The 12,731-nt window shown below is 56.4% G+C and overlaps 1 protein-coding gene across 1 annotated transcript; it reads left to right on the top strand.

Annotated features, from left to right (window-relative positions):
- The first annotated feature begins 1,210 nt into the window (after positions 1 to 1,210).
- Positions 1,211 to 3,735, top strand: LOC130594982 (homeobox protein notochord-like). The gene is given in 4 exon segments (XM_057401297.1): positions 1,211 to 1,427; positions 3,055 to 3,176; positions 3,524 to 3,584; positions 3,587 to 3,735. Coding segments are annotated over 4 exon segments (549 nt in total).
- The last annotated feature ends 8,996 nt before the right edge of the window (positions 3,736 to 12,731 follow it).

Below are 12,731 nucleotides of genomic sequence, written 5' to 3'. Positions count from 1 at the left end.
CACCCCAGCTGAAAGCAGAGGGACATGGGTGGAACATCCCCACTGAGAACAGGGGTGACACACGGGGGGCACCCCAGTCAGTGGCAGAGGGATGTAGGAAGAAGGTCCCCAGGGAAGGCAGGGATACATGGGGGGACATCTCCATCGATGGCAGGGGAACCTGGGGAGTGACATCCCTATGGAAGGCAAAGGGCCATGGAGGGGACACCCCAGTCAATGGCAGGGGACATCCCCATGGAAGGCAGGGTTACACGGGGGGGGACATCCCCATGGAAGGCAGGGTTACACGGGGCAGGGTTACACGGGGGGGGGGGACATCCCCATGGAAGGCAGGGTTACACGGGGGGGCCATCCCCATGGAAGGCAGGGTTACACGGGGGGGGGACATCCCCATGGAAGGCAGGGTTACACGGGGGGGGACATCCCCATGGAAGGCAGGGTTACACGGGGGGGACATCCCCATGGAAGGCAGGGTTACACGGGGGGGGGACATCCCCATGGAAGGCAGGGTTACACGGGGGGGACATCCCCATGGAAGGCAGGGTTACACGGGGGGGGGGACATCCCCATGGAAGGCAGGGTTACACGGGGGGGACATCCCCATGGAAGGCAGGGTTACACGGGGGGCCATCCCCAAGGAAGGCAGGGTTACACGGGGGGGACATCCCCATGGAAGGCAGGGTTACACGGGGGGGGGGACATCCCCATGGAAGGCAGGGTTACACGGGGGGCCATCCCCAAGGAAGGCAGGGTTACACGGGGGGGGGACATCCCCATGGAAGGCAGGGTTACACCCATCCCCATGGAAGGCAGGGTTACACGGGGGGACATCCCCATGGAAGGCAGGGTTACACGGGGGGGACATCCCCATGGAAGGCAGGGTTACACGGGGGGGACATCCCCATGGAAGGCAGGGTTACACGGGGGGGAAGGCAGGGTTACACATCCCCATGGAAGGCAGGGTTACACGGGGGGGGGACATCCCCATGGAAGGCAGGGTTACACGGGGGGGACATCCCCATGGAAGGCAGGGTTACACGGGGGGGGGACATCCCCATGGAAGGCAGGGTTACACGGGGGGGACATCCCCATGGAAGGCAGGGTTACACGGGGGGCCATCCCCACCGATGGCAGAGGGCCATGGAAGGGACACCCCGATGGATGCCAGGGGCCATAGGCGCACACAGCTCCCTCCCCTCCGCCCCGGGCGATGCCGCCGCTCCCTCCCGCCCCGTCCGCTCCGCTCCGCCCGCAGCGCTCGGCCGGTCCCGGGCTCGGTCCCCGCCGTGCTCTGCCCCGGCCCCGGTGCCCCCGGGCAGCGCCTTCACCACCGCGGCGCTGCTGGGACGTGGGGCTCCCCCCGGGGCCCGCCCCCGCCGACTGCAGCGGGGTCCCTCCTGCTTGGAATGCCCGGCTCGGGGCTACGGGTACCGCTACAGCCTGCGGGGCATCACTGATGGGGCATCTCCTAATGGGGCATCACTGATGGGGCATCTCCTGATGGGGCATCCCTGATGGAGCATCCCTGATGGGGCATCATAGAATCACAGAATAGTTTGGGTTGGAAAGGACCTGAAGATCATCCAGTTCCAACCCCCCTGCCATGGGCAGGGACACCTCACACTAAACCATGGCACCCAAGGCTCTGTCCAACCTGGCCTTGAACACTGCCAGGGATGGAGCATTCACAACCTCCCTGGGCAACCCATTCCAGTGCCTCAGCACCCTCACAGGAAAGAATTTCCTCCTTAGATCCAATCTAAACTTCCCCTGTTTCAGTTTGAACCCGTTACCCCTTGTCCTGTCACTGCAGTCCCTAATGAAGAGTCCCTCCCCACCATCCCTATAGCCCCCCTTCAGATACTGGCAGGCTGCTATGAGGTCTCCAGGCAGCCTTCTCTTCTCCAGCCTGATCTGCAGGCCATCACTGATGGGGCATCCCTGGTGGGGCATCTCCTTATGGGGCATCTCTGGTGGGGACATCTGTGGATGGGATCATCCCAGAGGGAACAAGCCCTGATGAGGACATCTCTGAACTGGGGACCTCCTTTCATAGCTCCAAGAAGGGACCTTAGGTCACCTCTCTAAATGGGGGACCCTGCTCAAAGGCATCTCTTCTGGGGGGACCCATATCCACCTCTCCCATGAGGACAACCCCTGATGGAGACAGCCCCTGGTGGGGACATCTCCAAGCTGGGGACCTCTTTCTGGCTCTCCAAGGGGGGACCTTAGGTCACCTTTCCAAATGGGGGACCCTGCTCAAAGGGATCTCTTCTGGGGGGACCCATATCCACTTCTCCCATGGGGATGTCTCCAAATGGGGACCTGAATCCGTGTCTCCCACGGGGTCATCTCTTACATGGTGGTTGCCTTCCACCTTCTCAAGGGGACTCCCTCAAAGGGGTTGTCTCCAACAAGGACCTAAAGCCACCTCTTCCACGGGGCCATCTCCAGATGGAGATCTCCTTTCACCTTTCCAAGGGTGTGACCCATACCCACGTCTCCTGGGGGACCCCTCCGAAGGGGATCTCTTCCAGGGGGACCCATGGCCACCTCTCTTGGGATACCCCCAAACGGGGGATCTCCTTCCGTCTCCAAGGAGACCATTGGCCACCTCTCCAGATGGGGGACCTCTCTCCCATGCTGACTTCTTCCCAGGGGGACATCCCTGCCCACCTCTCTCATTCAGGTATCTCCATATGGGAGACCTCCTCTGCCTTCTCCAAGGGGATCTGTCCAACAAGGACCCTCTTCTGCCCCTCCAAATGAGCCCCTTGTCCTCTCTCAGAGGGACATCTCCAAATGGGGGAGCTCCTTCCACCTCTCATGGGGACTCCCTCCAAAGGGATTCTCTCCAGGAGGGACCTGTATCCACCTCTCCAAGGGGACCCTCTGCAAATGGAGGACCTCCAAAGAGACCCCTCGAAAGGGACCCCATCCAAACGCAAAGATCCCTTCCAAGGGGGGACCCCACTGTAAAGGGGACCCCTCCAAGGGCTCCTCTCCACCCTGACCCACGTTCTCTCCCCCACCTCCAGGCTTCCTGATGTCCAGTGTTGCCCATCTCCAAAGCCAAGAGAGGCAAAGCCAAGCGGGTCCGGAGTCTGATGGAGCAGAACACGGTGGGCAGGGAGCGGAGGCTGCTCTCCTCCTCCCCACACCTCACTGAGGAGCAGGTAAGAGCCATCTCCACCTGCCCCACCAGCAGGTCCAAGAGGGATCCCAGACTGTGTGGGAATAGGTGGGATCTGGGCCGTGTCCCTCAGCCATGAGGGCAGTAACTGCACATAGCTCATACGGAACGGGTGCCAGATGGGGAAACTGAGGCACAAAGTGGCCAAGAGGAGGGGTTGAGCTCGTGCCCATCTAAAGGATGGACCCACACCACTGGCAGATCCCAAGTCGCCCACGCAGGCTCAGCGCAGGGGTTACAGGGATAACATTGCATCTTGAGGGACACAGTGGGCGCTGACTGAGCTATGGGGCTTTGGCAGAAACCAGGTTTGATTTGCCTCTTCCGAAGGTGAAAGCGTGGTTCCAAAGCCAGAGGGTCAAGTGGAGGAAGCAAAGCCTGGATCAGCAACAACCCAACTGGGCAGAACGGGTTTGGTCACTCCAGAGAGGAGCCTGGGCTCGCAGAGCCACCATGGGGAGGAGGACAAGGGCTTCCCAATGGGGGACACGGTGGGTCTGGATGCTGCCTTGGATCAGGGACAGCACCTGCACAGACTGTGACAAAGAGCTGCTGAAGGGCCCCTTGGGGGCACTTCTCCGTGTATTACATGGAAGTATCACAGTTGGCAAGGGGCAGATCTAAAGTATATGGGAGCAAGGGATTTCGGAGGGGGAAAGAAATCATAGATGCAAGCCTTGGGGTCATCGCTGAAGGAGGAGGAGGAGGGACAACACATGGGATCCTGGAATGGGTTGGGTTGGAAGGGACCTTAAAGCTCCTCCAGCTCCAACCCCTGCCACGGGCAGGGACCCCTTCCACTAGAGCAGCTTGCTCCAAGCCCCTGTGTCCAACCTGGCCTTGAACACTGCCAGGGATGGGGCAGCCACAGCTTCTCTGGGCACCCTGTGCCAGCGCCTCAGCACCCTCCCAGGGAAGAGCTTCTGCCTAAGAGCTCATCTCAGTCTCCCCTCGGGCAGGTTCAAGCCATTCCCCTTGGCCTGGCCCTACATCCCTTGTCCCAAGCCCCTCTCCAGGTTTCCTGCAGTCCCTTTAGGCACTGGAATACAACAGGTTTGGTCTTCATGCTCCATGGGAGCTGGGATGCTCCTTGCGAGGATGCAAAGCAAGCGAGTCCCAGCATCCCTGGGCCACTTAGATAGGAGCATCAGTGGGGACACCGGGTGCTCCTCCAGGCAGCACCAGCTCCTCCACAGTGGTTTTCCTCCATGTCTGCTCTGGGCTTGGGGCTGGAGGCAGAAGGGATTCAAGGGAGGGTTTATTTGAGCAGGTGTGAAAGGTGATGCAGGGAGAGAGGGGACAGTTAAAGGGACAATGCAAAGAGAAAGGGGTAATATAAGACAGGGGTGGTGCAAAGAGAAGGGGACAGTGTGAGGACAAGGAGGATGAAGCAAGGAGAGGGGATGAGGCAAAGGGAAGGGGATGATGGAAGCAGAAGGGACAGTGCAAGGAGAAGAAGATGATGCCAGGAGAGGGGACAACAGCAGGGGAAGGGGACGGTGCATGGAGGGGGGAATGATGCCGGGGAGAGGGGTACAGTGCAAGGAGGAGGCGATGAGGAAATGAGAACAGGATATGATGGAAGGAAAGGGAACAGTGCAATGAAAAGGTGATGATGCCAGGAAAGGGGGACGGTGCAGGTTGAAAGGGATGATATATGAAGGGGATGATGCCAGGAGAAAGGGATAGTGCAAGGAAAAGGAGATGATGCAAGAAGAGCACAGCGCAAAGAGAGAGGAGCAGTGCAGGAAGAAGGGGATGTGCCAGGAGAAGGGGATGATGTGAGGGAAGCTGCCCTTTGTCCCGGCTGTTTTCAGAGCCGGGATTAGCCGGCGGCACTCAAAGAGCCCAAACTGTGCCGGTGTCTTCCCATGTCTGCTGCTTTAACCCCCTAATCTCACATGCTGGCGGGTTTATTGCAATCAGCCCCGAGACAACAGGGCTTAGGGGGATGTTTAATATGTCCCAGCCAGGGGCCGAGCTGATTGCCAGAGTTAAGTTGTTCTCAGGACACCTTTAATCCCTTGGGAGCTGGATCGGTGCCGTGCTCCTCCGGGGCAGGCAGCAGGGAACACATCCCTGCTCCAGGGGATGCTCCCCAGGGGCTGCCCGGCTCGGACCCCTCTGTGGGCAGTGTCCCACTGGGAAAATGGCTTTAATTAAAGCTGCTGGGCTTGATTAAAGATGAATTAAATCAGGTTCCATCCCCCTGGCACCTTGGGCTTTTCCCATGGAGGGTGATGATCCTTGAGGGGTTTGCTGGTCCCTGGGGATGCACTGGGCTCTGTTCCCTTTCCTACCTGCCACAGGCCAGTGGGATCAGAGGAAAGCTCTCACCAGTGATTTCAGGTTCCTTAGGGTGGGAAGGAAGTGTATCTGCAACACAAAGCAGCTGATGACTGCTCCAGAGGGGATGATAATGGGATGGAGCTGATGGTCTGTGGAAAAGCTGGACGTAGTTGGGATATCTTATGTCCTCTAAGCCTCAGCCAGCCCTGGCACCCTGGAAAGGGGTTAGGAATGCAGCTTCCTTCTCCCATTGGAGACACCTCCCTGCCCAGCGCGGGTCTTGCACCTCAGTCCAGTGCCTAGCGGCTCCACCAGGACACATGGGTTGAGATCAAACCCAGCCACAGCCATTTGGCACCATGGCAAATAAGGGAGAGAGATGCTCCAAGAGGCCTTGGGTCGGATCAACCCAGCTGGGATGGAGCCTTGGCTCCTCTCACCCCACAGGAAAGATGTGCAGAGGAAGAGCTGTGTGTCCCTACCCACACCCCGTACACATCCCAAAGACACCACAAGTCCCTTCCTGATCCCTGTGTATCCCATTGCCCTCTTAAGGAAAGCTTATTTTTCACCTGTCTGTAAAGCACCAGTTGGATTTCAGTGGCAGATAATTATATGGGAGTGAGAATTAAACAGCCTCACTAAGAGGATAAGGGATATCTGCTCAAGAGGCTGAGTCCTCCCCAGCACATCTCAGCTCCATAGATAAGGGTTTGCAGGAGGACAGGTAGGCTGTGAGACAGGAGGGTGGATGCATTAGGATGGGCTGTTTGCTCACCCTGGTCTGGGTGTGGATAAGATGGATGGGCAGATGATTTGGGGATGAACAGGGCGCGGGTGAATAGGTGCAAATGGGTGGCTTGTGTAAATGGGATGGGATGGAGATAGGGGAAGTTATCCCTTCTCCGGGATGGATAACCGGGTGGAACTGCAGCACACGGGTCCTCTGTGTCCCGCTCCCTGCTCTCCTTCCTGCCAGGATTAGTCCTGCTGAGCACAGGCGACGGACATGGTTGGTTTGCACCAGCTGAGTTTACTCAGCAGGGTTGAGGTCTGGATGCAGGAGCAGCAGGATCCCTCCAGCCCCCCAGTCCCTATGACCCAGCTGCTTTCCCAGGCACCTTTTCCATCCCTTCCCAAGCAGAGAGCCCCATTCTCCTCCTCTGATGGCCCCATCATGCTCTGTTTTGGTATGGGGGGGGATGCTAAATGGGATTATCATGTGCTGAGGATGGTCCAAGGAGGTTCAAGGCAAAGCCCGACTGAGCTGGGACACGGGCACCGGCTCGGCCATGCGTGTTTCCAGGATCCATCTCATCGTGTAATCTTGTTAAATGGTCAGGGAGCGCTTCCCTGCTTCCCCCTCCCCTTTAATTCCAGATTGAAACATCAAATAACATTCCCGAGGCTGCTGGGCAGCTCCGACAGCTCCACAGGGCCTGGTTTCAGTGGGGATAAAACAAGACATCACGAGCGATGGGAGGAAATGCCACAGCATCCCATCTCTGCGGTCTTTCTGGGATGAGCTTGTTCCAAGTTCCCTGGCTCAGACAAAGAGTAAAAGCACTGATTTTGTGTTAAACTCTAAGCTGGAAGCATGAGAGGCTGAGAGAGCTGGGCTGGGGCAGCCTGGACAAGAGAAGGCTCCTGAAGGGGAGACCTGAGAGCAGCTCCAGCGCCTGAAGGGGCTGCAGGAAAGCTGGAGAGGGGCTTGGGACAAGGGATGTAGGGACAGGCCAAGGGGAATGGCTTGAACCTGCCAGAGGGGAGACTGAGATGAGCTCTTAGGCAGAAGCTCTTCCCTGGGAGGGTGCTGAGGCACTGGCACAGGGTGCCCAGAGAAGCTGTGGCTGCCCCATCCCTGGCAGTGTTCAAGGCCAGGTTGGACACAGGGGCTTGGAGCAAGCTGCTCTAGTGGAAGGGGTCCCTGCCTGTGGCAGGGGTTGGAGCTGGAGGAGCTTTAAGGTCCCTTCCAACCCAAACCAGGCTGGGATTCCACGAAAGTAAGGGTGAAATGGGATGATGTGCCTGGAAATAGACTGGGAAGCCAAGCAGCTAAAGAGACCCCTCATATGGGGTGAGCCCTGCAGGGGCCAAAACCTTTGGGGTTTAAAATCCTGTCTTAAAATGCTACAGAATGAAACACAGGGCTCTGGACCAGGATGTAAACTGGGCAGACTGGGAGGAAACCCCTTCCCAGCTCTGCTCCCAGCTGTGCTCATGGCAGGAGCTGCCAGAAACCAGGTTGCTTCATTTCTGTGGAACAAGCTGCTTTGAAACAGCCTTAAAAAGGTGCAAACTGCACCATCTCCCCCTTTCCAGGCTGGGCTTTCATGGGGGGGCACTGGGGCCCCTCTGCAGCGGTGGGGTTTGACTTTAAAACGTTGATTAAATCATTAAATCAAGTAATTCCTGATGGAATGGGATGAATACGGGATCTCACCGGGACCTTTGGGACTGGCAGATGGATAAAGTGCTCCCCAGCCCTGTTAAAACCTCCTCCTGGGGCTGACTTGTGCTGCGACGCTCTTGTGCCTCGGTTTCCCCATCACAGCCTCGGACATGGAACACATAGATACATGATGGCATCACTCAGCTCCTGTGAGCCAGGTCTGATCCCGTTCCACATCCCTGCCAAAAGCCGAGCCGGATCCAGCCCTCGCTCAGCCCCATCCTTCCCCCACTGCATCTCTATTGATTTAATAAGATGGAGAGGAATTAGCGGGGCCGGAGCATTGGAATAATACGAGATGAACAAAGGGGCAGCGCTAGCAAAGATGCTGCCAGGTTTTAATGATGAGGCCGGGCAGATCCCCTGCTAGCTGTCCCTTTGGAGTGGCGATTAAGAACATACTGTTATTGTTAAGGCAGAGAGATAAATCCCTGCACCGTTTCTGATGTGATCAGCCGGGGCTTCTCCCTACAATTTGTGATCCTATTGTAGCCGGTGTTTGCCCTGGGCAAGGAGAGTCTGGGAACCACTTATGAACCATCCTTTGGTCATTAGGCTCCTCATTAGGAGAGAACAATGCGGGAGAAAGAAGATAATTGCAGGAGCAGGGGCTGATCCTGCACTCGGGCCCGTACCGGGGCTGCCTCAATGCTCAGTTTGTCCAGAATTCCCAATTAATTTTAAATGCCTGGTTTCGGGATGCTCTTAATACCCGCGATTGCAGCTCCTGGGAACAGGATGCTCAGGTCTGGGCTTGAGGGGAGCATCCTCCAAAGGGTTGTGGCTGATTTTTGGGGTCACCCATGCTTTGCTGTCAGTTGGGTACAGCCCCATCATGGACTCAACCCAAGCTGTATTGGGAGGGACATCAGGCTCCCAGCAGCCGGGGAGGATGAGGATGCTGGGATGCAGCAGGTCCCGCTCCTTCGTTTCACGTCTGGCTGAGAGAAGAGGCCAGATGTGATAAAGAAGAACACTGCTTGGATTGGGGACATGTCCCCATGGCTTCTGCCCCAGCCCTGGCTGGCCTCACTGCAGCTGAATTCCGATCTTGCCATATCATCCTGGCTGATGAAGGACAGGAAATCCCTGAGGCTATGGGGGGAGAGGTGCTTTGCCCCATAAGCTTGGCACTAAGAGGAGCAGGTCCTGTCCCCATCCCCAGGGACACGGGATCCCGAGGGCTCCGTGCCTTGGGGAGGAGGGGGAAGAGTTGTAATTCCTCTCAGGATGCCTGATATTATCAAGTGCTAATGAGACCTGGATGGGGCTGAGGTGCTTTGCAGGCCATTATCCCAAATTAACCTGACAATGAAGCCGGGAGCAGTGTCTGAAGGGCGGCTGTAGTGTGTATTGGCTGTCTGGGCTGCGAAAAAAGGATGCTCCCGCCCGGAGCACAAAGCACAGGCCTGGAATTCTGCGGGTTTTCCATGGCGTGGACATGTTGAACCAGCTCCCCAAGAGGTCTGACAAGCAAAAGATGGGATAAGGTGATAGGGATGATGAGGATACGGGTGGTCTCCTCTGCAGGCCAGGGTCTGGGATAACATTAGTCAAGGAAACTCATGTTTTCCCAAGTCCATGTCCATCCCGTGCTGATTCCTGCTTTCACCAGTGCCTGGGCAGTGGATCAAAGTGGGGAGCACTCAGCCACAAAGCAACCATGGCCTTGGAGCAAGCTGCTCTAGTGGAAGGTATCCCTGCCCATGGTGGGCGATTGGAATTGGATGAGCTTTAAGGTCCCTTCCTTCCCAAACCAGGCTGTGATCCTATGGATCACATCCCTGGAGCTGGTGGCTCTCGTGTGCTGGGCTCTTGCAGGGGGACACATGGGGCTGGTCACACTCGTGTCACCTACAGCCAGGGCTCCCATTGCTGTATAAGACCCCCAAAGTGCAGATAGTGTCGTGCCATCCCTCCTGTCCTCAGCACAGCTTGGGGCTGATAATGGGACACGATGCAAGTGGCCAAGGATTCAGAAGGAAAAGTGAACCGTGGCTGGATCCGGCTGCAAACAGGAGAGATGGGGTTTGCCAAGGGGTCCCGACAGCAGCACCTTGCTCTGGAGCTCTGCAGCTCCCCAGCATCTGGCTGAAGGTGGCAAAGCCAAGGCAGAGCAGCACCCTGGTACCCAGCACCCCAAACACACAATTAGTGCTACCCTGAGTTACTTCTCTTTTCTAGACTTTATGATGAAGAAAGATATGTATCATATATTCTGTATTACTAATATTCTGTATTGATTCTGTATTAACATGCATCACTTATTCTGTATTCAGAGTCTGAAGAGGGCTACAGGGATGCTGGAGAGGGACTCTCCATCAGGGGCTGTAGTGATAGGACAAGGGGTGATGGGTTCAAATTGAAACAGGGGAAGTTCAGGTTGGAGATAAGGCAGAAGCTCTTCCCTATGAGGGTGCTGAGGCGCTGGCACAGGGTGCCCAGAGAAGCTGTGGCTGCCCCATCCCTGGCAGTGTTCAAGGCCAGGTTGGACACAGGGGCTTGGAGCAAGCTGCTCCAGTGGAAGGGGTCCCTGCCCGTGGCAGGGGTTGGAGCTGGAGGAGCTTTAAGCTCCCTTATAACCCAAACCAGGCTGGGATTCTATATCCTCCAGGGAGAAATCCATGCTCCTCTTTCTGCAATGAAGGCAAATTCCTATTCCCCTCTCTTTACAGGATTCAGTGGGATCCAGCTTGGAAAAGGGCAAATCACCACCTCCAGGAGCCATGTGATTTGGGGACGCTCCGCATTGCCTTTTCATTATTGGATTAGCATGGAATCACAGCATGGTTTGGGTTGAAGGGACCTTAAAGATCATCCAGGTCCAACCCCCTGCCACAGGCAGGGACACCTTCCACTAGGGCAGGCTGCTCTAATCCCCATGGTTATTTCTTATGACTATGGATTATAACATGAGAAAAGGCTGCAAAAATCTGTCACAAGGCTAAATGTTAATGGTCAGAATCCCATTTTTAAGCTAATTTTGATGGTTTTGAGAGAAAAAGGCACGAGATGGTGATTCCAGACTCCTTATGATGGCAGTGCTGGGCTGGTTATCCTTATGATCACCAGCACACACCTGCCTAAGCAGCAACACGCATCCACCTTCTCCCTATAGGACGTGACAGAAAGGATGCTCTGGGTGGAGAAGCTGTTTCCTCACTTGCAGGACTCACGCCCTGGATTACAGCGGCCCCAAATCCCTGTCACGTTTTCACGTGTGCTTGTTGGGCCTCTGGGGAGATTTCCTCCGCTTCTAGTGCCCGCTGGGCTGCTTCGGAGGCCGGGAGAGGGCTGGAAACGGAGCCAGGCAATCCCGGCCGAGCCGAGGTGTGAAATTTCTCATGGGCAAACAAGTGAGAGCTGCGGGGAGCCCAGGAGAAGGGGACGGAAAAGATGAAGGGAGGGAAAGAGGAGGAGGAGGGGGGGTAGAGAAAGCAGCAGCCAAAGAGAAAACACAAACGCCCAAAGCAGAACCCGGTTTGAAGAGCAGAGGGGGGGTGTTGGGGGTGTTTTCTATGAGGGGATTGTAAAATGCGGCTCTCTCTTTCCCCTTTGCAGGGGGGAAGAAGGGCCCCCACTCGATCTGATAGTCATTAGCATCAATTAGCCCCGTTTGAAGTAGGCAACATCTTTGTCTCTCGGCCAAAAAAAGAAATCAAAACCCCTTTTCAGGGAGCCCATAATAACATCTGGAGCGAGGAGAGGCTGAACTCAAGTTCCCCACTTTCATCTCTTGTCGAGGTACTTGGAATGTTAATGCAGCCTCATTCTTTAATGGAGTTATCAGGAAATGCTTTTCACCTCCTTCCCTTTGCTCAGGGGGGATGTTTACAAAGGGCTGGGGGCTTGGTTTGGGGTTGGGATTTGGGTTTACCCTCCCCTAAAGGACTCCCCCTCCCCTTTCATGTTCTCCCCTCTTGCCAAACAACACTGGAATCATATAAAATAACGAAGAAATAAAAGCAACCCCTCAAACCCAAGCCCGCAGCGCTAAAGAGGATCAGAGCCCATCCTTTCATCTCCTGCAGCAAAGTCCTGCTCTCCTGGGAGCGGGTGGGATGGGAATGGAGAAGAGGGGGGGTCCCTGCTCTGCCTGGCTGCTGGGTGCTACATTTCCCAAGTCATTACCAGTGAGTGAAAATTTCCAGCTTTCAAGCCCAAAAAGCATTAGCTGAGCACACAGTACTAATGGGACACAGGGCATGTCATTAGGCAGAGAATTTGGCCAAGTGGGAGAAGCCAAAGTGAAAAAGTCAGGGATTTTGCTGCTTGTCTGTCCCTCTGGCTCGCTGTCCATCCATCCATTGAATCATAGAATCCCAGCCCGGTTTGGGTTGGAAGGGACCTTAAAGCTCCTCCAGCTCCAACCCCTGCCACGGGCAGGGACCCCTTCCACTAGAGCAGCTTGCTCCAAGCCCCTGTGTCCAACCTGGCCTTGAACACTGCCAGGGATGGGGCAGCCACAGCTTCTCTGGGCACCCTGTGCCAGCGCCTCAGCACCCTCCCAGGGAAGAGCTTCTGCCTAAGAGCTCATCTCAGTCTCCCCTCTGGCAGGTTCAAGCCATTCCCCTTGGCCTGTCCCTACATCCCTTGTCCCAAGCCCCTCTCCAGCTTTCCTGCAGCCCCTTCAGGCACTGGAGCTGCTCTCAGGTCTCCCCTTCAGGAGCCTTCTCTTGTCCAGGCTGCCCCAGCCCAGCTCTCTCAGCCTGGCTCCAGAGCAGAGCTGCTCCAGCCCTCGCAGCATCTCCATGGCCTCCTCTGGCCTCGCTCCAACAGCTCCACGTCCCTCTTGTG

Source organism: Pezoporus wallicus, unplaced genomic scaffold, assembly GCF_028554395.1.
Source record: "Pezoporus wallicus isolate ANWC-B61680 ecotype Strahan unplaced genomic scaffold, APGP_CSIRO_Pwel_v1 contig_8837, whole genome shotgun sequence".
Classification (NCBI taxonomy): Eukaryota; Metazoa; Chordata; class Aves; order Psittaciformes; family Psittacidae; genus Pezoporus; species Pezoporus wallicus.
This window is presented reverse-complemented; position numbering and strand designations above follow the sequence as displayed.